This window comes from Hippocampus zosterae, chromosome 2 (genome assembly GCF_025434085.1).
Source record: "Hippocampus zosterae strain Florida chromosome 2, ASM2543408v3, whole genome shotgun sequence".
Taxonomy (NCBI): domain Eukaryota; kingdom Metazoa; phylum Chordata; class Actinopteri; order Syngnathiformes; family Syngnathidae; genus Hippocampus; species Hippocampus zosterae.
The window spans coordinates 11,746,101-11,770,521 of NC_067452.1; the positions used below are offsets into that span (position 1 = coordinate 11,746,101).

The window sequence follows — 24,421 nt, forward strand, 5'->3', positions numbered from 1 at the left end:
AGCAAGGCCTTCTTGCTGGCAGGAATACTATCGGTAGCACTGACCTACATTTGGTTAGCCTCACAGCATAGTTGCCAAAGTCTTATTTAAACATTTTAAGACTCCCCTCAAAAAACAAAAATAAATAAAGAGTCCAGCTGCTCCGAATTAACTTTGGCAAATGATCATGACCTGGAGGACTTAGAATCCACATAGACAAGAAAAACCAGAAAACACATTGGTATTTTTTATTGGTATTGTGACAATAAGTTACAAATGACGGAAGGCATTTAGCCCGTTAGGCCCACGATTGATAATTTCAATTGTAATATTGGTTCCGTAAAATTCTACATTTATTCTCAGCATTCTATTTGCTAATGTCCTTTCATCTGGTAGGGTTTCTCTATGCTGCACTGCTTCCGGTACGTGTTTGCGGATGTTGTATCTTTGGAACATCCGACTTCAGGCTCAATGTGCTACCACGTCAATCTAATCTGCTGAGGATCAGTAGTGCTGGCCGATGAAACTGAAACTATAATAGAAATGGGACTGTCTTTTCTCCAAGGCCGTCAAGCTCGCCCTCGATGACATGAACATTTTCCTGTCCTCCGATTGGTTGTTCTGAGTATAACATGTTCCGTCCAACATTGTCTGGAAGAAACATGTCTGCAGACATTTAGTAATCGGCATCAGTGGTGAGTGTCATACATCTAAAAATATTTTATGCTTTGTCATGTTATTAGACAAATATTGATCGGGAACTGCTCCAAACAATGCACATGACACAGTTGCATGCTGTCATTTGAGTTTTTGTATAGGTCGTTTTCATGACGGCGACAAGGTGGTATTAAAAATGTGATTAGTTCCCATGGAAGGCCTAGGTCACAACACAAAGTCTGCCGCCAGTATCGAGAAGACAATTGTGTTTTTAATTGATCATTTTCAGTCCCCTTACTTTATGTCTACTATATTGATTCTAACTGTATTATAATGCTCCAATGCTTCAAACTAATCAATGCGACAGAATAAGATCTTTCCGAATGTGACACTATCTGGGATCGTGAGGCATACAGTGAAAGTTTAGTGGCCAGAGTTAATATCCTTGTTTCTTCACTTGCCTTCTGCATTGCCTCCTTGGCCTGTGCTCAACATTAATAATTGAGAGCTTTTCATGCAGACATGATTCCGTTGCCATGAGCCTGTTGGTTTCCACATCTATAGCATCGAAAGTTGTCCGACAGGCCTGTGTAAGGCACTGCACTAAGACTTCCGGCTAGGACACGCCTGTCTGACTGATATATACCATAGTGATATGGAGAAGGTGCACATGCAGCAGTTTTATTTTCACCACTGCACAGCTTAAGAAAAAAAGACAGCTTTTTGTTACTTGTGTTGAAAGGTCCGCCTTTAGGCTGAAGTACTTCCAGGAGATATGTTCTTCACAGCATGACTAAAACCACAACTCTGGACTGAGACGTGTCATAAAATGCTTATCTTACATAAATTCCGAATAAGTACCGTAAACATCTGCACTGGTGTTGAAGTGAGAAATTATATATACTGTACAGGAGGGTACAAAAGTAGAGCACAGGAATGTGTACAGGTATTTGCTTTCGCTATTTTAGCACATAAGTATCGTGGCTGGTGAGCATAAACAAAATCACAAACTCTGAAACTCTTTTACATTGCACAAAACAAATTTACATTTTAGAATACAAAAAGACACTGAATAAATTGAAGATTCAGAAAACAGTACATTTCAAAATACAAATTAGTAAAACAGAGATGGGTGGATAGATAGATAGATAGATAGATAGATAGATAGATAGATAGATAGATAGATAGATAGATAGATAGATAGATAGATAGATAGATAGATAGATAGATAGATAGATAGATAGATAGATAGATAGATAGATAGATAGATAGATAGATAGATAGATAGATAGATAGATAGATAGATAGATAGATAGATAGATAGATAGATAGATAGATAGATAGATAGATAGATAGATAGATAGATAGATAGATAGATAGATAGATAGATAGATAGATAGATACCTAAGAACCATATACCATATAAATCCGTAGTGGTGCCTGGAGTTACGAGCCAACCTACTATTTTAGATACGAGCTGTCATTCGGACGATTTATAGATGCATTTACTTTGCTTAGCCTTGCAAGCATAAATTTGAGATACAAGTGCTGTCTGGTAGCAGTGACTCAGCTCACGTCACAGTAAGCAACACTTGGGCAAACAACAGCCGAACAATCAAACACAAAGAGGGTTCAAACCGAACAAGAAACAAAGAGAATTACACTTTGTGGGTTTTTTTCAACACCCCTGAACCTTGAGTGCGCAAGCTTAGTGCTCATGCTTACACATGAGGAATCAACATGTAGCCTTCGAACATCCGGTGCAGAAACACACTGAGACCTTCAATATAACAGTACTCATGTTTATATATTCCTTATCCTCTGTGAGGAGCCAATACAACTACTTTATACAAATGCCCCCGTACAATAATTTTCTGTCTAATACCGCCCTCAGGTGGCCAAGGCAAGCAGCCGTAGTACAATGGACATTCCACTGATGCCAAGTGTGACAATGCTGTTTAATTATTAAATCATTTATGTGTGACGTTTCATAGACTATACAGTTTTTCATGTAACTACTGTATATCAAAGTGATGTTAGATGTATACATGAGCAGGCAACTAAAGTTGTGTACAGCTCCAACCACACGCACTCTCGCTTCCTTAATCTATGAGATGAAGACAGCAAGGGCAGCACTAAAGAGAAAGGAGTCCTGGTCCTTGTCGCCTCATGTGCAACAGCGACAGGGATTGTTCCATGCCCTGTCGGGAGCATCTGACCGTTCTCTACCCCTTGACAGAAGGCTGACTCTGCCCTCGCTCGCTTGACGTCGGACGCACGGGAAGAATATGGAGGGTGACAATTGTTGACTGTTTGTACAACAAGCAGGGAACAGGAGGCGCTTCTGTGCAAATGTCGCTGTGCTGCATGCTGTGAACATCATTGCCCAGGATTCCAAAGAGGGGCTGCAGCTTCATAGCTCATGTGAAATGTGTAATTGCTGATATTAGTCATCTGAGAGGTGGGCCCGAGGGCGAGACTTGTGCTTTGGTCAACACAAACAATGTAACGAGGGAATTTCAATGTCCTCTTCCTATGCCTCTTTTAACAACACAAGCACTAAATGGATCTTTTACAATAAACAATTCCATCCATCCATCCATTTTCCGATCTGATTTATCCTCAAAAGAGTCGCGGGGGGTGCTGCAGCCTATATCCCAGTTGTCTTCAGGCATGAGGCGGGGAGCACCCTGAACCAGTAGCCAGCCAATCGCAGGGCACACACAGGCCAACATCCATCCGCGCTCAAACTCACACTAAGGGACTATTTTGTGTCTTCAATCAGCCTGCCGTGCATGTTTTTGGATTGTGGGAGGAAACCGGAGTTCCAGGAGAAAATCCACGCAGGCACGGTGAGAACATGCAAACTCCTCACGGGTAGGCCAGAGCCAGGAATCGAACCCTGCACCTCTGCACTGTGAGGCCGACGAGCTAACAACTAGATGACCGGGCCGCCCAATAAACAATGCATTGAACATAAATGTTTTGGTTGTGTGTTTACAATGCTTGAGTTGAGTGAAAAAAGGAGCAATTGTGGTACTTTAATGCCACTCGCACATGGGCAAGGAGAGGCACAGTTGCTGATGCACTTTCAGCCACTTATTGAGCGAGACAGTCAAACGGAAAATCAAAATGAGAACACTCGCAACGAGCTGCTTGTAGGCCACACCTCATGCCCAGATACTCATACCCAGACTAATCAACTCCAACTTTTGACGTCATTCACTAGGATGCACCTCTTCAAGGCACACAGCAATATTACGTTACATAAAGTAGGTGCACCTTATAAAACCACTTCAGCTGAGTTTTGTTTGATCAAATTTGCCACATTTTAATGTAAAATTGCTAACGTTATGAAATTGACCACATTATAAGGTGAAATTGATGACACTGTAATGTGACATTTCTCATGTTAAAAAGTGAAAGTGGTGAAGAGAATGAAAGAAAAAACCCAAATCTAATCTAATCTAATCTCTGGTTACGGTCCATCATGCTGCCAATGTTATGCGCTACATGCACACCTGTGAAAAGTTTAGGCTTGAAAAGTCGATGGAAAGGACATTGAAAGGTCATTTTGGCCTTTTGGACACTTATAATAAGCAACTGCAGTTTGTTAGTGTGACTGGTGCTCCTCTCATCACCATGTAAGGCAGCCCACGCCCCGTGGGCCATGAGCGGATTAGCGATGAGTGTCTGTGATGGGGAGCCCCTTGACAAAGGCTTTATTAATTAGGCTCGCATTGACTCTGGGCCCTCGGTAACGTGCGGCACACGCTGACTTTGATCAAAAGTTTTCTCGCCAAGCTTCATCACATCTCGCGCTGCAATCCACTGCATGATGTAAAACCGCCATGCGTGCAATGCGCCGGGGGTGTGCGCACGAGAGGGGAGGGGTGGAAAAGGAAAGTGGAGTTGCGGATGGAGGGGGCGAGCGTGCACCATTTTCAAATTGGTCAGGCAACTTTCACACATGGCTGACCAAGCGGCTATGCTGCACTTAAAAATCCAAGGTGCGACTGATTGATTGAATGATTGACTGATTGATCACATGGGGAGGGGGCAATTCGTTTAAAAACTGTCCACGAGTCTTTAGTGCGGATAAGCAGAAAAGACACTGAAGGGTACTCACTCGACCTGCCGTTGCTTCAGAGGAGCATCTCCATATCTCGCAGCCAGCTTCTGGGATGACTTCTCCCGGGACGAGGCGCCTTGAACATCGCTATGCTTCCTGGCCGCGCTCCAAACCTCCTTTAGCGACTCTCAACGCTCATTGTGATTGTGTTCACCAGGGAAGATGACAACTGCTATGTTAACACACAAACATCTGATGTGGAGCCCTTTTTTGGTGCCCCGCAGTTGTCGGTCTCTGTGCTTGCAGCGAAGAAGTGACAGCGGCTATTTGAAGGGATGCTGACGCGGAAGCTGAAGGGGCTCGCCTCCTTTCTCCCTGCTCAGCCTCCATCAGCCTTGCAGCACCACGTGACCAAGAGCGGCAAGCACCGCGCATCGCTTCCGGGTACGGCTTTCAAAATAAAACTTTTGCGGCGAGGGAAGGAGTGTAGTTTGGAGAGGCACAAACGATGCCGGGATGTAGTCAGGTGGTGGACTCATTTTAGGAGTTAGTTGTTACAAATATGTGCGCCAAATTGAGTGTGGTATTTACTGGTGAACTAGCAGACAGACATTTGTTTTATTTCGTTTTTTAAAAGCCAACGTTTACATACATATTTGGCACTTTCGAGGCATAACTTGAATGAATGATCAATCAAACTACCTGACTTAAGGTATCTAGCACTCTTCAAACATAAGAGTTTTTTTTTTTTTTTGAATCTTTGTAGAACACGAAGTGTTTGTGTGCACGCCATTGCGACATGATTATATTGTAGTGTGTTTCATTGATGGTAAAATGTAACAAGCAAAAATGCTGTCTATTTGTATCACAACGTTCGTGCAATTCTGTAAAAATTTGGTTATCCAAATGTGGGAGTAACACTATCTACTAGGGCATGTAGACAGTATATTCAGAATGTTTTCAAAACCAGAATTTTTACCTCAACCCTACTATTCACTGCATGTAAATGGAGTCATTATTATCGTTTTTTTTTTAATTTTTTTTTTAGCTTGTGTTTTTACACTTGACACAACGTTCTGCAGGACTGGTTAGCACATACGCCTCACAGTGCAGAGGTGAAATGTTCGATTCCGGCCTCCCTGTGTGGAGTTTGCTTGTTCTCTCGTGCATGAATTTGTTTTCTTCGGGTACTACGGTTTCCTCCAATATTCCCAAAACATGCATGGCAGGCTGATTGAACACGCTAAAAATTGTCCCTAGGCGTGAGTGTGAGCGTGAATGGTTGTTTGTCTATGTGTGCCCTGCAATGGGCTGGCAATCAGTTCAGGGTGTGCCCTGCCTACTGCCCAAAGACAGCTGCGATAGGCTGCAGTGCACCCGTGACCCTCGTGAGGATAAGCTGATTAGAAAATGGAGTCTTAGTTTTAGTAGGAGTATTTTTTTTTCCATACATGTACAATTTGGCCCTTACTGTGTGGAGTTTGTTGTTCTCCCCAGACAGACACATCCTAGACCAAAAAGCGAGGAACAAAACCCAACATTAGTGGGCTAAACTTAAATGATGTAAAGTGAACACTAATTGTGGATCACAAATTCTGACGTTTATTTTGAAATCCACTAATATCCTGTATTCTTCCCCATCTGATGTTTGGCTTGACAGAATAGCAGGCATCCATTCATTTCCATTCGACCGCAATCACACGGGCCTCCAAGCGACCAGGGTAAGGCATTACAACGAGTGCTCATTGAACTGCCGAAAAGCATGATGTCATTATCTCAGAGAATACTGAAGGCGAGCGGGGCTCCCAAGATTCATGGACGACACACTCATTTTCATTAATGATGCTGGTGGTGATGATTTTTGATTGTTGATCCCTACTGGAGCCTTGGAATAATTTTCAGAATGAAACCCGAATGCTCTGCCAGTTTGAATGCATTTTTCATTTTACATTTAAGAGAATGTGAATAGTTCCCACTTTAGTTTGCATAAAATGTTTGTTGTTAAAAGTTGTGGCCAAGGGACCAAACTGGAAGCTACCGTTCACCCTGATCAGGATTTTAATACCAAGTCGCCAGCGTCCGAAGTTAGGATGCTACACATTAAGATATCTAGTAACCACTGCTGCTGACCAGTATACTTAATTGATTTTCAAGTGAAGACACAAAGGGCACACAAAGACAAACATTCACACTCACGCTCACACCTAGGGACAATTTAGATCAGGGGTGCTCAAACTTTTTGAATCGATGATCTACTTTTTGATCAACTAACCTCCCGGGATCTACCCTTACCGGCCCGCGCGTGCACGCACACACACTCACACACGCGCACACACGCGCGCACACACACACACACACACATACACACACACGCACATGCACACACGCATGCCCTGATGAGAAACAGCCTGAAACTGAGGCATGCAAGTCACTTTTGCAGCTTACTTATCGTACTGTTATCGTAGCTCACACCTACCGTTTTGCTTCCCTGTGCCCTCCTAGATTCCCATCTTTGCTCGTGCCCTCGGTGAATTGTACACAAATCAAACTCTGAATGAGAATAATGACGATAAAAGATAGAGCGCAACAGTTCTGATCACAAGCTGCAATTGCAGACTGCTGAGAGCTAACAACTTCCAGTGACGTAATCACGCGCCACCGTAAATTCAAGATTGACCTGCTTTATTTTATTTTTAAATATTTTTTGGGTGAAAATGAGACTGATAAGATGATTAGGGTGCAGTGTACATTAACACAAAAAATATATTATTAACATGTACAAAGACACACAAATTGTTGTTTGATTTATTCTCCTCGACACTCCTACTTGGGAACTGTCTTAGATGCACCGGTAGATCAGGATCTACCTAATGGGCACCCCTGATTTAGATCATTCCTTTAACCTACCGTACGTGTTTTTGGAATGTGGGAGGAAACTAGAGTAGCCGGAGAAAACCCGCACGGGCATGGAGAGGACATGGAAACTCCACGCAAGACGGCCGGGGCCAGAATCGAACCATGCACCTCTGTATTGTGAGGTGGGCGTGGTAACCAGTCAATCATTATGCCCATTTGATTGATTCCTCACAATAATTAGGAAATGGATAAAGATCGAGAAGTAACACTTTATTTCTATAAATAGCTGCGGTTGTTTACATTTTCAAATGATCATGTCTACAATAGTCCTAGAAAATCACAATGTCCCATCACTGGAAAGCTATTTCTAGAACAGGTCTGCGGGGTACTCATGTGGTCCTTGAGGGCTACTTTATTTAGATCCACTGTGATCTATAAGTGCTTCATATGTAAATGCAAACAGGGACGCTGTTGAAATTGTGCTCATACTACTCATATGATTTGCAATGATATAAACATCAACTAATGTCTATGGTTTGAAAGTGTACATGTAATTATTTGCACGAATACAATGGGAACATTTTGGAATAGTTATTCATATGGGTCTGGCCTCTTTGAGATTGGGGCCCCGGAACTAAAATGACCTTGACACCGCTCCTTCCAGCTAAAGTTTGAATGCACAATTTTGTGACATAGTTGAAGATTGAATTCATCGATGCTCTTTTGTCTCCGGTTGCCTCAGAATAAAAAAAACAAACAAAATCTTCCTGATTGTTCTTGCATGGCAAAATGTGCCTGATTTTGTTTGAGCGTGTTTATGTAAGAGCGGAAACACGGTGAGAGGCCAAATAAACCGACCAAGGGTCAAATAAAAGCGATTGCATTAGACAAGGGAAAAAGCCTAGTCCTTTTGAGGTCGCTTCTACTATTGTCGTCCACTCTGAGCCAGACTGCTGGGTCTCCATCACAATGCGCGTCCCCTTAGAGCAGAACGCCACTGGCTGTCCTGTCGCTTCACATTAGCGTCTTTGCAGAGAATGGCGGCCCCGCGAGGGGACTTGGACACACTTGTCATGAAAGAAGAGCTGTGGACACACACCCACACACGCAGTAATACACGCATGCACAGTGTGGTATAGGAGGTGCTGGCCGAACTGATTAAACCCAAGGAGAGATTCCAACAAGGCTTCCGATGGAACTTGAATGGTGACCTTATTTTAGCCACTCCTCTCGAGTAGGATTGTAGGAACCACTCACACAAAGTACACATTCACAAAGTTTCCTCTCAGAACGTATGCAAGAGGGGAAGAAGGAGCAGCCGAATTAATGCAGTTGTGTGCTTAATGAGCCGTAGTCTTTACGGTTTCTGGAATCTCCTCAAATGTATCAAGTGCACACAGTGGCTTATAAAAGTAAACACACCCCTCCTCAAATGCCAGGTTTTGTGATATAAAAACAGAGACCAAGTGAAAGTGTTTCTAAACTTAGACTACTAGAATATGACCTATAACCTCTCACATTAATTGGAAAACGAATTATTTTCATGAAAGAAAGTAAAAATGAGAAAATGAAATCATGATGTAAAAGTGTGAAGACGGTATAAGCAAAATGTGGCTTCATTCAGAATGAACCCGTCACATTCAAACTCACGTTAAATGGGAGTCAGTATACATCTGTTTTTGAATAACACAAGATAAAGTTCATCTCAGTCAGTTGTAGTAGGCTTTTCCTGACAATTTTTGGATGCTTTCCAGCAGAGGCCTGGATATTTTGAGCTAACGCTAGATATTATTTCAAACTGTACATAACCCCCCCTCCGCCATCTTCACCAAAACCCCAGAATCAGAATCATCTTTATTGGCCAAGTATGTAGAACACACAAGGAATGTGTCTACGGTATAACACACTGCATTAGTATCATCGTAAACAAGGACATGACAAATATGTATGCAAGGACATTTCTTAATGTAAGTGAGACAATGTGCAAAGTATCAAGCGGAGCTAAAGTGATCAGTGATAGAATACAATACGATGACAGTTTGTGCAGTTGGTGCAGAAAATCATTGAACCATTTTAGAGTGACCAGTAGCAGTATTTGTAGTACAAGAGAGTGACTACGTCAGTGACTGTTTCGGGAGTTAATTGGCTAGAGGGAAGACCAGCTTTAAGTGTCTACTAGATTTGGTGCGCGTGGATCTGTAGCGCCTGCCTGAAGGGAGTAGCTGCAAAAGGTGCTGGGAAGGGTGTGGGGGATCCAGGAGGATTTTCCGTGCCCTTGTCTTGATTCTTGCAGTGTGCAAGTCCTCAAGAGTGGGTAGGGCGGTGCCAATGATTTTTTCCGCCGTCCTAACTGTCCGTTGAAGTCGAAAGTCAAACCGTGATGGAAGAACACAGGATTGATTCGATGACTGCCGGGTAGAACTGTTGTAGCACCTCCTGTGGCAGGCCATGCTTCCTCAGCAGCCTCAGGAAGTACATCCTCTGCTGTGCCCTTTTCAGGATGGAGATGGTGTTGACTTCCCACTTCATGTCCTGGGAGACTGTGATTCCCAGGAACTTGAAGGTCTCGACGGTTGACACAGGGCAGTTGGATAGTGTGAGGGGCAACTGTGGAGAAGAATGTTTCCTGAAGTCCACGATCATCTCTACAGTCTTGAGCGTGTTCAGCCTGAGGTTGTGTCGGCTGCACCAGAATTCCAGCTGCTCCACTTGTTGGCGGTACGCAGACTAGTCTCCGTCTTTGATGAGACCGATGACCGTGGTGTCGCCTGCAAACTTTATGAGTTTGACAGCTGGAATTGTTCAGGTGTCGTTTGTGTGTCGTTTGTGTAGAGGGAGAAGAACAGTGGAGAGAGGACACATCCCTGTGGGGCTCCAGTGCTGGTGGTGCGTGTTGATGATGTTGTTGCTCCCAGTCTCACCTGTTGTGTCCGTCCCGTCAGGAAGCTGAGGATCCACTGGCAGATCGTAGGGCACACACCGAGGTGGAGAGTTTGGGGGTGAGGAGTTCCGGGATGATGGTGTTGAATGCAGAGCTGAAATCCACAAACAAAATTCTTGCGTAGGTCCGTGTGCTGTCGAGGTGCTCGAGGATGTAGTGCAGACCTATGTTGACTGCGTCTTCCACAGACCTGTTTGCCCGGTAGGCAAACTGGAGAGGGTCCAGCAGGGGTCCGGTGACGTTCTTTAGGTGGTTCAGCACAAGGCGTTCAAAGGACTTCATGACCACAGACGTCAGGGCGACAGGCCAAGAGTCGTTCAGTTCCGATGTTGGGGATTTCTTGGGAACTGGGATGATGGTAGACTGTTTGAAGCAGGACGGGACCTCACACAGCTCCAGGGATCTGATGAAGATTTGTGTGAAGACCAGCTGGTCAGCGCAGACTTTCAGGCAGGAGGAAGCTGGATGGATTTTGGAAGAAATTCCACTGCCTTCTGGAACATCCTTCTAAAACATCCACCATATACATATATATATATGCATGTAGATATATCTTAAAAAGGGAGGAGCAATCCATTTTAGACACGTCATTAAATAATTCTCACAGACACATTTTGTGTTCTTTCTCCTCCACATAAAGGTCATGATCATATTGCAGGTCAGTTCATCCATCCGCCCATTCCAAAAACATGCGTGGCAGGTTGATGGAACACTAAGTCTAAATTGTCCCTCAGCGTGACTGTGAGCGCGGATGGTTGCTTGTCTATGTGTGCCCTGAGATTGGCTGGCAACCGATTCAGGGTGCACTCCACCTATTGCCCGATGACAGCTGGGATTGGCTCCAGCGTTACCCTTGTGAGAATAAGCGGATCAGGAAATAGATGGATGGAAGATGTGGAAAAGCTATTCATAATATTAACAAGCCCATCGTTTGCCCATTTTTTCTGGACTTTTTTTAGGATATGAAGCAGTTCGTTAGATGTGTATACTTTCCATGGTTCTCCGTCTTCATTTGAGACAGACAGGCAGACAGACAGGCAATCATTTAATTCTTGCCATTTCCCCTAACATTCTCGCTGTATTTGATTTCGTGATTAAAGAACGTTAACGTGCACATATCAGTTAATGTAAAACATGTGCTTCATTGTATAGCCACAAGATGGCGCCACCTACACATTCTCAAATTGAGAATAGTTTGTAATTTGAATGGCTTTGTGTCTTTGCAGGTACTGTATAGACGCCAGTCACGACTTTACACATTCTTCGTTTCACCTTTTTAAAACGTCCAACAAAAGACACATTTCCTCAGATGCAATAATGAACAAGCGATTGGCTTTGATATGTCGCTTTTGAAAGAGCGCTGGGAAAGCCAGTTGACGCCCCCAATTACGATCACAGCCCCCAGGCTGATTGCTCCGCTAACACCGGCCCCGCCTCCCTTCACCTCTCCGCTCTACGCGTCGTCTCGCCGCCAGTAACTTCAGGCAGGCAGGCACAAACCTCCAGCTTCGTGCGGCGCTATTGCGGTCTTTGCTGGAAAAAGTCTCCCCGACGAGAAGACGAGACATGAGACTCCGGTTTTCCCATCAAGACTAAGTTTGCTCGGTATATTTGAAGCATCCTTGAGCGGCTTGTCAAAGTGTTTCTCTCCCGGCTCAGAGTTCGTCCCTGAGGGCAGACACGATGGGCTGCTGCAGCGGCCGGTGCACGCTCATTTTTATTTGCATCTTACAGCTGGTAAGTGAACGTTATTTGTTGTTTTCAGTGTATTACATATTTTGAATGATGATCACTTTTGCCTTTAAAGTTGCCGGTTACACCTTAATGATCTCTTACGTTTTGCTTGAGATGGCAATCAAACTCCACTGTAAAGTTATAAGCTTTGAGAACCCAATTAGAAACAGATGTGACGTTACTTAGATTTTGTTTTATGACTGTCATCTGTATTCTTTTGTGATTTTTGTTTTAATTGGATTGCTGTTGTTAAGTCAATTCTAGCTGTATGGTACCACTTAGTTATCTAAAGGCACTTTCCACGTTGAGCAGACGAAGAACCACACTCATATTTTTCAGAAGAACCTTGAAGAGAACCTGAACTACAGGGGCAAAGGGTGGAGAGAGAGAGAGAGAGAGAGAGAGCAATGAGAGAACAATGGACAGAACGTTTTGTTGATTTCCTTTATGATTCAGGTTGATGTGGTTTGATGTTGTGAGGTGTTGTGGGTATTGTGTTGTGCGTATTGAGCAGCATCTCAAACACCGTTGCCTCTGAACAAAATAAAGTAGGCACTTGTCTCTTGGCCAGAATGATAGAGATGCTTTTACTTCCATTTCAAAATGCATGCATTGTCGTGCATTTTTTTAAAGAAATAAAACCAGCATATTTGGGGAATCATGCATGATCATCTACTAGGATTTCAGTCGTTGATTAGTAGGGTGTTGTTCATGGCTGTATTAAAATGGAGCCTGTTTCCACACAGCCCTCTCAAGTTAACATTTTAATAGCAGGTGATGAAGACAACCTCCTGTCTTCATTTGTGAGGTCAAATGGGGGCCAAGTGGATGCAGCACATGCAGCCCTGCATCCTTTCACCATGTTGTCAAGAACACTTTCTTCCTTTGAGCTATGCAGCCTATGAGTTGTTTACACCTTGTGCCAGTGTGACATCAGATGTTGTCATCAACGTGACCCATTTTCGGCCTTTCGATTTGGATAGTCTATTTTGAAGTTTGAAAGCTCGAATTGTGGCCCTTTCTTGGTTTGTGCACCACAGGGGTGGCACTAAGTTTTGAACAGGGAGCGCTTTGCCCCCCCCCCCCCATGCGATGCACGGAAAACACAAAGTATGTGTACAGCTTTAACCTTTCCCCAGAAGGTTGTTAAGAGTGCATGCAAACAAAGGTCACTGTGTTGTGACAAAGTAAGCCACGTCCATCATTTTCAATTAAAAAGAAATTACGGAGAAAAGTTTTCCTCTGAGGATTTAATCATGAATAATGTAATAAAAAGTCATTAACAGCGAGAATTGTAGCTTGATATTTGATATGTTTCCAAGACACAAATGACAGCCGTTAAACTCACATTTCTAGTATGTCTAAGTGGTTCTCTCATGCCCAGTTCACTATGGATGGAGGAATGATATTATTAGTCCATTGTTAGTATCCAGTGATGAAAACCTTTATTGCTTGAACTCTGCTTCTGTTTCATGGAGTTTATTTATGCACAGAGTTCACCCTCAAACATCCTTCATCTTCTTCTTCATGTGAACATTCAGGAGCTTCACAATGATGTACAGACTAATTGACAGTCGAGTGAGCAGTGGCATGGGACTTTCTGCGGTTAGGCTGGAGCTTACAAAATTATTTAGGGGAACTTGAGAACATTTTAGCGAAGCTTCATCCACTCTCAAACAGGCCTAACGACCCCATTGGCACACCCAATCACTAGAACGCACAAACCTTGAACCCATCTTTTAAGGACACACCTGTTCTTCACCCTCCTCCTTCCCAGACATCAGACCTCATTAGAGAGAAGGGCCATTTGTTAAGAGGTTTATGAAACTGTCAGCAAGCTGCCTGAAAAGTCCCAGAAGACTCCAGGGAACAGCTTTTTTTTTCACCCCCAAAGCGCTATTTCTGGATGACCTGACACTTCCTGTCTGCTGAAACACACACGTGCATGCTTGCATATTTCTGATGAGTTGAAAGTATGGTAAGGGGTCGTGTTAAACCGTGTATGACCTTTAAAAGCTAACCGGGTTAAACATGTGCGTGTGCGCTCGCATGAATGTACAAGCGAACACGCACAATGAGCCAGGTTATTCCCAGACCATTACAGGCTAAACTAAAATGAACGAAACAGCATAGACGGACGCTCCGATGTAAAAATAGCTCCTGTGAAGCACCTCGTGTGCTAATTATCTGGGCTGAGAGCTTTGATCAAACCTCGTTTGCCATCTCAGCCATCCCATCGTCTAACTGAATTGTGCCGGCCTTTTTTTTTTTCTTGCCATCAGTGGACCTAGTGCTGAGACCCTACTCTCTGTGACCAAAGGCATCTGATAATGAGGCTGTATTGATTGAATAGCCACCGTTCCATCCTCGTTCGGCAGCTTAACTATTGCAGACAGCACTCCCGGATCCCTGTCAGAACCTCAATCCATCCCAGAGAGCGGCCAAGAAGCTTGGGCTGCTGAATGATCTCTGTGTACTCAGAAGAGCTCGTATTATACGAACAATTGACCTTAAGTTGACCTGACATGGAAAGCTTGGAAAATATTAGGGACCTCATCAAGATGCATTGCACTGCGAATGTCAGCGAGTTGCCATGACATAGGATGAGTGGAGATCATTGTAAGTCAGGAATGATTGATGAAGGTGCCCTTTATGTTGGTCATGGTGGGTTTTCAGTCAATTGTGTTGTCCACTTATGCCTAAGAGTGCCGGACTATTGCGGTTAGCACAGAACGCAAAACCTCAAAATATCAGGATGTAGGGTTGCAGCTCTCAAACACTTTTAGTATTCTCTCTATGATCTGATCCATTATTCAAGTAATCAGATGAAAACAGGTGTTTTATTATTGTTGGATTCAGTGTATCTGGCTTTCAAAGCCAGGACGTGGTCCGGTGAGTGACGTGGGCACCAGCATGGGTTGAGAATTGGCTAGCCGTTCACTGGCTAACGGGTTACCTAGTCTACAGTCGTGGAAAAAATACAAGACACCACCTTGTTTTCTTTTTTGAATGATTTTAATGCCTAATATAACAATCAAGTGTATGATGTGTCTAAGTGACACAAAAGAAATCATGGAATATGTAAAAGCACTGGGGGTTCTCCAGTACAGTACCGTCGCCTTCGAAGTAAGAACTTCAGTGATTTTTGCTGTGATCAAGAAGAGCATAGAAAATGACTGGACTCAACTCTCTGATCCATTTTTGTTGTCCTCTTTACATTTGTCCAAACAAATGTATCCTTAGTGTGTACCAGGCATTTAAAACCAACAAGTCACTGAAGAAACAAGAGTGATCTAATATTTTTTTTCTGCTCCTCAGTATAGGGCTGGATGATTAATGAAAATTCAAATTGTGATTTCAATTTTGGCTTCTCTTGATCTTTAAAATGTCATATATAAATGTCATATATATATTTATACAGGTATATACACATATTCCACCGACACTGTATTGTATGGTGCCTTCAGCAATATGCTCCATTTTGGCTGGCAAGAGCCGTCGGATTCCTTAGTTTAAAAGTCCTAAATGACTGCACACCTTGATTGTGACTGCATGACACGAGTTGTTGTTCCTACGATCTCTAATTAATAAACCATGCTTACTCGGGTGTGTTATTTTAGCCAGCAAAATCGCAACAGTGGTCCTGACAATATTTCATCTGGTGGAACAAAATCATGTGAGATTTGTTCAAAATCTCACTAATGTTTTAAAGAGGAAATAGCATGCTGCTACGAACAGTTGAAATTGAAAAATAAAATGTTGATTATCGAAAAATTAAAAGCCAGTTCATCGTGCCTTATTAACCTATTCAGTACCAGCCAATTCTAGACCAAGTCTGCAAAGACATTTAAAAACGTCTTTGGGAGTGAATGAGTTAAGTGGGCATGTGTGTGTGTGTGTGTGTGGGTGTGGGTGTGGGTGTGGTGGGGGGGCGTTGTCCTCTTTATTTGTAATTGTTTTTTAACCAAACAAAGAATATTTCTATTTTTATCCAGATCAGGTGGATATTTTTTTGTTTAACCTTTCCTCCCGTGTTTTAGATATATGAGGAGGTGTTTGTGCAACTTTAGTAACATGAGTCAAAAATTGATGCTTCAACCCCTTTTTCGTATCCAAATTATTCAAGTGATTCAAACAACTGAAGAGGCCAAACCTTGATTGATGCTGCCTCCGAGAACATCCACAGACTCGGCGGTGTAATCCAAACTGAAGTTAATGGCCTAAAATGTGAAATGAAAGCATAAGCCTTGATATAGGGAGAAGCTTCATACACATCTTAAGAGCACAAATGAAATGCAGAGAGAGCTGGAAGGCATTTTATTTGATATGTGACGACCAGAAGGTGTCCGTATTCCTGAGGCAGCTTTGGAAACTCCGAATAGTCAGACAGCCCACTTTTCCTCAATTTTTGATGATGTACAGGAGCTAGCAAATAAATTAACTTTGTACTGGAAGCCTCCGAGAGGGTTCAGCGAAAGTGCTTCCAAGAAAGTTTTTCCCATGTGAAGCAGATCCTGAATAGCGTTGTCTCGAAAGGCTCGACGTTATGCTTTGGCATGTTGTCATCTCCCACACATTACAAGGGGTTTAGGCTGTGTTATCCCCCCAGCCACACCGTGCTTCTGCTGCTAATTCTTTTGCTCAATAGACCGTTCATAATTGACGCTGAATATTCATCAGGCATTTTGTATGTCGGTCAACATTTTGGCCCTCCACCCGCTCTGCTCATCTGCGAGTGTGCTGGCAATCACACTCATACGCTGCTCTGCCCAATGACAACTTGCTGATATAAGCCCATTGAATTGCTGTAATTAAGATTAAGCAAGTTGCCTCGTAATGAAACCGGCTGACCGACCAAGTTATTCGAATAATGCTACTAGTAAGCTCAAATTGCTCAACCAAGTGTCTTTTTGAACGGCGTGCATCGCTAAAAGCAGGGAAAGCTGAAGTGCATCTGTTTTCTAATATAGATTTATGTTAGTCACTGATCATGAACTCCATTTCTTTGGCACAGTCAACGGGATTGCGTAAGCAGGCCATCGGAAATGAGAATGTACGGTAATTGGTTTACCACCATTAACTTTACACAATGACTCTCTGGATTCATGACATTCTGAATAACATCATTAATATTTTTTCCCGCTATATTCCCTTCAGCCGTTGGCAGTTACTAGACGGCAGGCCGATAGAAATGATCCAAGCAGATGTAAACTGGAGCCAACCTGCCATTCAGAGAGTCCCTTCAATCCACTTTGTAGAACACCAGCAGGCCTTGGATATTGTATGTGGCAGAACATCGTGAAGATTCTGAGCCTACGGTATATTGTGTTCCATAGACATGAATGAGGCCGAGGGTCACCAGTGTGTGGAGAGCATATCACGTTTTCATTGCGTTTTCTTTTCTTCTTTGGTTATGAGTACTTTATAACCACTCAAATGTCCATGGAACTTTTTGGAGACACTCCAACATTCCTCTTTATTTCTTAGTGAGTAGTACATGAATCATGATGACAGACCGTATGCACATGCAGAAGTTGTGTATCATTTTGGCGTTCATTAGGGCCCGACGGATTGGGATTTTTATTCATTTATTTAGGCTGATGGAGTTTCTCATATTTGGCTGGGAAAAACATGGGATTCAGCGATGAAAGATGTCATGAATAAAATACAATACAAAATTAAAAAAAAAAAATTGGCATCCTTAACACTTGAAAAAAAACAAAGATACGTTTTACAACCAGAAACTCTTGTGATGATGTGAAAGTGCGGATGAATTTCAGTTGGCCCCTTTTTTGGTGGGGGAGGTACGCATGACCAGATGTGCTGATTTATAGTCATCCCATTTGCCACACCATAGTTTCAATTGATCTAAAGATTGACACATTATATTCACAATGTTTTTTGCAGCAAAAACTGGAGGCTGACCAAAGAGGTCAGTTATTGTATATAACTTAAAAGACAAAAAAAGGAAACATGGAACATCATTTAAAAACCAGTGAAATGATAACTGAGGATTAAACATCTTCAAATTTCTCCATTGTGAGACAAAGGTTTTTATATTTTATCTTGAATTAATTATACTTGTGTTAATTTAACAAAATACTACGAGGATACGAATAGAATGTTTTTGATAACATAAAAATATATATTTTAAACACTTTCGAACAATTGGACAAGAGACACAGTCCTGATATTTGATATTTATATTCAGGCAAAAGCCTCAGGGCACCACAAGATTGTTGTTTATTAGTTAAGTCTTGAAGGTCTCGGTCTCGTCTTGAAATCAAAGGCATTTTTGTTTGTTCTTGTCTTGGGGTTATTCCATATCAAATCACCCATTGCGTTCAACCAAGGAGATTTTGATTTTAATGAAACTGTACTTGTTGATAGTGATGGCACAGCACTAAATCTCAAAATGTAGGTCAATCGGGGCAGGGGTCTGCGAGCTCTCGCTCACCAAATTTAAACGACTGGGTCAAGCTTCACAAACCTGGTATTGTATAAAGGGAATTCAATAAGAAATTTGGGCTGTGTGATCAAGGCTAAAATGTACTATATTTTTTGCCAGACATCTCTCACGATCCGAACATGGCAACAGGTTCAGTGAAAGCTACGCATTTTTAAAAGAAAAAGCAAAATGGGATATGGAAAGTGTATTTTGTTTCATTAGAAGTCATTGACAGCCAATTAAATGAAGTCATCAAGAAATTCAAACTGATTACAATTCACATCGTACTGCAACCGTGCTTTGATGATCAACAATTTTATGCAACAACAGAAGTGTTTATTGGGTTTGTGTGCATGCGCGTGTCAACTGCAACAAGGTGTGTGATGTCATGTATCAATTTGTCCATTCATGACCGTGGTTCAGATAGTAAGGATAAGTGGTTCTGAATTTGGATGGATGTGTGGCTTGGACGATGTTTCTGTATGCATTGATTCATTACATGGCGATGAGATGTGTGGACTCCCAGCGATACAAACTGTCTGGATTGCATTTTGAGGCTCCCCACGTGATATGTTATGTTGTATGACCCAGGACATGCTGTAGAGACTATGTCTCCCAGCTGGCCTGGGAACACTTCGGGATACCCCAGGAAGAGCTGGAACAAATAGCTGGGGAGAGGGAAGTCTGGGCTTCCCTACTCAAGCCGCTGTCCCCGCAACCCGGCCTCGGATAAGCGGTAGAAAATGGATTGATGGATGGATGGATGGATGGACTATTTATTAATACACAAAAAGATGTTGGGAGTCAATGAATTAAATAGGAATAGCATGAAATGCTCTGCTATTTTTATCCATGGGTCAATTTTAAATTATAAATATGGGTACTTAATGCTAAAAAAAAAAACAATTTATGTGTACTGTCCGTATAGGCTTGAGAATGAACACGGATGTCCATTCCTTGCGTGCGGCTTTGTGCGTCCCTCGCTCCCTCTGCTTGTGCCTCTCGTCCCTCTTACTCACCACGAAACGATTTGCCTTCTGCTGCTTGTGACTGTCGATCAATGCCAAACTTGGAAGGAGGAATGTGGTCGACTGATTCGAGATTCACTCATGCATCACAAGCGTGGCAAGGTCTGTGACTGATGTCCTCATTTCAACATTAATATCTTGGATGTTCATATCTCAGTTTCGGTACGATCATGATTCTGAATTTCCCAGGGCGGGGGGGGGGGTGTTTTTTGTTTTTTTGTTCGCACTCACACCGAGGGACAATTTTGTGTTCCACTGACCTGCCATGCATGTCTTTGGAATGTGGGAAGAAAGCGGAGAAAACTCATGCGGGCATGGGGAAAGCATACAAACGCCACACGGGAAGACAGGAGCCCGAATCGAACACTGCACCTCTGTACTGGGAGGGGGACGTTCTAACTCGTCGTCCACCGTACCACTTAGTTTCAGGGAATATAAGCAGCAGCAGCACACAGTACATAATGCAGTCTCTATAGTGGTCAGGTTTAAACAAATACAACAGTCAAACCACATACAAACAAACCATAAAATTCCCATTTAAATTATATCCTTATTGGATATCAATCCAACAATATATATATTTGATTTATTTTGATAAATAACAAGTTACTGATTGGACACGGCATCTGATTAGATACAGTCGCCTTAAAATTGTATGCAACCTTAATTATTATCAGGAAGTATTTGTGGGTACTTTTGTCTCTGAAGAACTTTCAAATGTGATGGCTCTTAACAGACACGAAGCACGCAAAAAGCCGCTGACTTGATTTCAAGTCAGGTGCAACAATCTGCGCATCCACTTTGTTTTCTGCCATTTGCATCTGTACTGCGGTTAACAGTAATTCCGATGCCGTCAGGCATTTTTTCTACCATCCACATATGAACGCAGCAGAAGCAACAACAACGCCCCCAGACCCTCATCCCCGCAAAATCCTTACATTTTTCTCCCTGTCTCTCTTTTGTGATTTTGTGGCCTCGAGAGCTTTCTTTTTCGCTTCTCCATCTTCAGCTCTCCGTCATCAGACGTTTCAAATGGAACCACTCGCGCTCTAACGCGTGCCCGAGGGTGTGCGCGCTGGAGCACTTCTTTCTCTCTGTGTAGAGGGAGGAGGCGAGAGGAGAGGAGAGGCTGGTCCAGGTGCAGAGAGACGCCTAATCAGTGACGTGCCCCTGTTATTGATCACATCATTCCATGTGAACAAACAGCTGTTAAGTACATAAAATACCTACTTGAAATAATCTTCCTCCCATCGCTTTGGTGCCCCTTCTTGTGCAGCGTAATTCATAATTTTGCTGCTGTAAATCGGGAATTTCTGCATTGGGAGACAAATGAAGGTTTTCTTATCCTTCTTATTTTGCGCGGCACATATGTTGCAGACCCCCTTTTTGCGCCACCGTTTACAGTCTTGGTCGTGGTCTCGGTCTTGACCTCCAAAAGTCTAGATCTTGTCTTGGTCTCAATAATGTCTCGGTCTCAGTTGGTGTGGTCTTAAATAGAACACGCTTCATCTTTCACTGGAAAAGCATTTCACCAGCTCTTGCAGTGAGAAATCCCTTTGCACTCTTTATCAGACCCCCGATTCTGTGTTCTGAATGGTCTTGACCCAGGCGTTGATGTGTTAGGTCAACATCCTCATCATCCGCTGAAGAACAGCCATTAGTGCCACCAAACAAAGTTGTTTGAACGACAGCATAGTGCGTGTGTGCAAGGCAAGGTGACTGCATAATAAATGCACTCTTGCTCAGACTCGTAGACCACCCGCACCGCCCCTGATGTGCCATGATTTTATGTGGGCTTGAATGTGTAAAGAATGTTAAGTGCTGGAGCCACACTGACACTGTTTCTGGATAATTATTAGTTTACAATTGATCTATAGATCTGTCTTTCTGATCTCTCTCTGTCTCTTGACCTCAAAATGAATCAACTCTAAGAATAAAAACCAAAAGTAAAATCCTTAATTATCTTGACCATGCCCAATTTATTGTAGGTCCTGCCTTGGTGCAAGGGAACACCCCTCTACATAGTTTGTTAGAATTGCTTGCAATCTTTTTTTTAATTTTTCCAGAATCCTGCTTAACTGGTTTGCGGTGTTAGTAACATGCAGAGTCTCTGGGAAACCTGTCATCATGAGATTTAGGAATCGGAAAGCAGAATTTGCATTCTGACAGACTCATGGGTTTGCATTTTAAAACATGTGGCCTAGTACACATCCTTTTCTCTGGACAACTGTAAATCCAAAGATAGCTCCTGCACTTTTTTCACCACCATGAAGGCGCCCCACCCAACATGCAACCAGTCTTGAGTAGCTTTGTGGCGCGTCAAGATTTGACATCAACATGACTCTGTTTGATCAAATCGCAGCTCCCAAGTCCTGGTGTAAATGTGACAATGTCACACTGAGGAGACATGCCGAATGTTGGAGGGCTTACATGTAAAAGTGGTTTGATTAAAAAAAAATTTTTTTGTACGGAGAGATCTGAAGGGTCTCCGATCACAAGAGGTGGCCAGAGACGCCTTTTCTTGCCAGTTGCTAAACATGCTTAAATCACTTTTGAAATTCAGTTTGGTCCTGAGCGAAGATGGTGGTGGTCTTCCTGGGCTTCAGGCCTCTTCTAATGACTTGTATGTTCTTGGGAAACACCGTCTGTCTCCGGCCCCTCACCCCCATATGACCATTTACACTTTTAATGTCATCAATTTACCACATCATTAATTTTGATGAGATAACCTTTGCTAGGGAAATCCGGTGTGCGAGCATCCATGCACATGCATGGTTGAATAAGAGTGTGCGTGTGTGTGTGTGTTCCACATCAGTGCCCCTGCAATTTTACTTTATAATGGGGATTAAACTAGAACGGTTTGCAAGCCCATCTCTTTTCCTATTTCAACGGTTGTAGCAGTGTCATTTGTTTTCGGGTGGCATCACAGGAATTGCTTTGGGAGCACCAGCAACCTGGATGACTACCTTGACAGACTCTACTCTATTGAAGGGCTCAACAACATTCATCCTCCAGTTCTCAAGCAATAATACGAGCATTCACGTGTGTTTTATGAGTAGTGAGTACTTGTGTTTTTCCCTCCGCTTGTGATGTGTGCTCAATCAGGCCGAATCTACAACATATTCTGTTAAGTTGTTATTAACCTCGAGTGATGTATTTAAAACACTGACTGGCTCACTCAGCTGGAGGGGAGCAGCTGCCGGGAGTCATAATGAGAATTTACTCTGTCAGAGTCAAATTGCTGCCTGTTAATTGAGGTGAGTCAGGTAGCGTCTTACCGTTTTTGTTTTATCCAAGATTCGCAAGGGGGGTGACAGGCCGATGTTGAATGCTTTCATTTCAGCGCCGGTGTGTGGTTCATCCACCAATTTGAGGATGACCGCCATGATAGGTTTGTCAAATCATGTTTGGTAACAATGAAAAGAAGTAAAAGCTTTACATTGTCTTTGCGTGTTTTTGTGTCACGTTCCAGGTTTTTACTTCTCTTGATGCAGCGATGTCTAGTACGACCGCTAATAATTAACATTTTTCTGCCCCCTACTCCGTTAGAATCCTGTTTGCTGCAGGCAACATGAAGATAAAACATAGAAGACCTCGAGTACCCTCAGTTACTTCAACAGTTGTATCAGGATAGGTTTCAGTAGCATTGCTGATATTTTTTGACGGACAGATTACATGCACAATAGGAAGAGATGTCGTGCGTTTTCAATGTCTGACAGACCACACGCTAACAATTTCGCCCAGTCTCGTCTCATCAAAGAAAACATTTTAGTCATCAAAGAGCCACGTTTTGCTCGTCGTCGCCTCGTTATCGTTAATGAAATAATTTCGTCATCGCCGTCGAAAACCACCGCAGGGAGCAAACCTATTGTGACAAAGTACCAAGGTTCATTAGGCCGCCAGTGCCTCACGATCAATATGGTGAAAGATCTCATGGGACAATTAGGCAACTAAATTTATTTGAGATTTGGATCACCATAGCAGTCACACAATCACATGTTAATGTGCAGGTTAAAGGGAATATTTTAAAGGGGACGTTGAGTCTGAAATGTTCTTTGCCAGAATATTTTCCATGTGTCCCCACAAGGTGGATATGAATTAAGAAAATCCACCCGTTTTTGTCCATCTCCATTCCATTCATTCATTTGAGTTTGCAAACGTCACGTGAGCAAACACAGAAAACAGGTGAACGCTGACAGTCATTCTGACATCACTGAGCCCTTAGGCACAGTAATGTCATTTGTCAGTTGATAGCAAGTGGCCAAATGCCACCCACTGTGGGGAATTAAAATGAGTGGAATTTTTTCCCCATTAATTCATATTTCACAAACGCAATATTAATCAGAATGCCCCTGACTAGTGGAGGTGCATAGACCATATTGTAAAGAACATTTCTTGAATTGACATCCCCTTTGGGTAACCTTTTGACTTTTCTGTCATCACGAGACCTAAATGAAGAAAAGCACAAAGATCGTCTCCCGCAGCTTTGACCCCAAACACCATATCTCATACTGTGAGCACTTTACTAAGTGCTTCGTGATGACTGCCTGCCTCTTAATCCCCGTATCGACTTTATGTGAGACCAGGCACCACCTTAGGCTCCTATCTGTCCGTCGATCAATTTGGCCACACATACAGATTGGTATTGTTAGTCGCACAGGCTGGCCATAACGACTTAAGCCAAACATGAAAAATTGGAATGACGT

At 42.9% G+C, this 24,421-nt stretch overlaps 2 protein-coding genes across 6 annotated transcripts in view; one reads left to right on the forward strand and one right to left on the reverse strand.

Moving 5' to 3' along the window:
- Positions 1 to 5,171, reverse strand: part of LOC127594882 (uncharacterized) — a 59,870-nt gene extending 54,699 nt beyond the window's left edge. For 2 of the 4 annotated variants that reach the window (XM_052056659.1, XM_052056639.1), the window contains exon 1: positions 4,766 to 5,170. The gene's annotated coding sequence lies outside the window, so the exon portion shown is untranslated. Of the gene's footprint in view, positions 1 to 4,765 lie in introns of all 4 variants that reach the window. The other 2 variants (XM_052056653.1, XM_052056646.1) reach the window with 2 other exon arrangements.
- A 6,764-nt stretch (positions 5,172 to 11,935) lies between these two features.
- The window catches only part of nkain4 (sodium/potassium transporting ATPase interacting 4), a 57,367-nt gene continuing 44,881 nt past the window's right edge, over positions 11,936 to 24,421 (forward strand). The window contains exon 1 of one of the 2 annotated variants that reach the window (XM_052056850.1): positions 11,936 to 12,242. In XM_052056850.1, coding sequence (XP_051912810.1) covers positions 12,189 to 12,242 — 54 coding nt within the window. In that variant the 5' untranslated portion in view covers positions 11,936 to 12,188. The remainder of the gene's footprint in view (positions 12,243 to 24,421) is intronic. The other variant, XM_052056849.1, reaches the window with a different exon arrangement.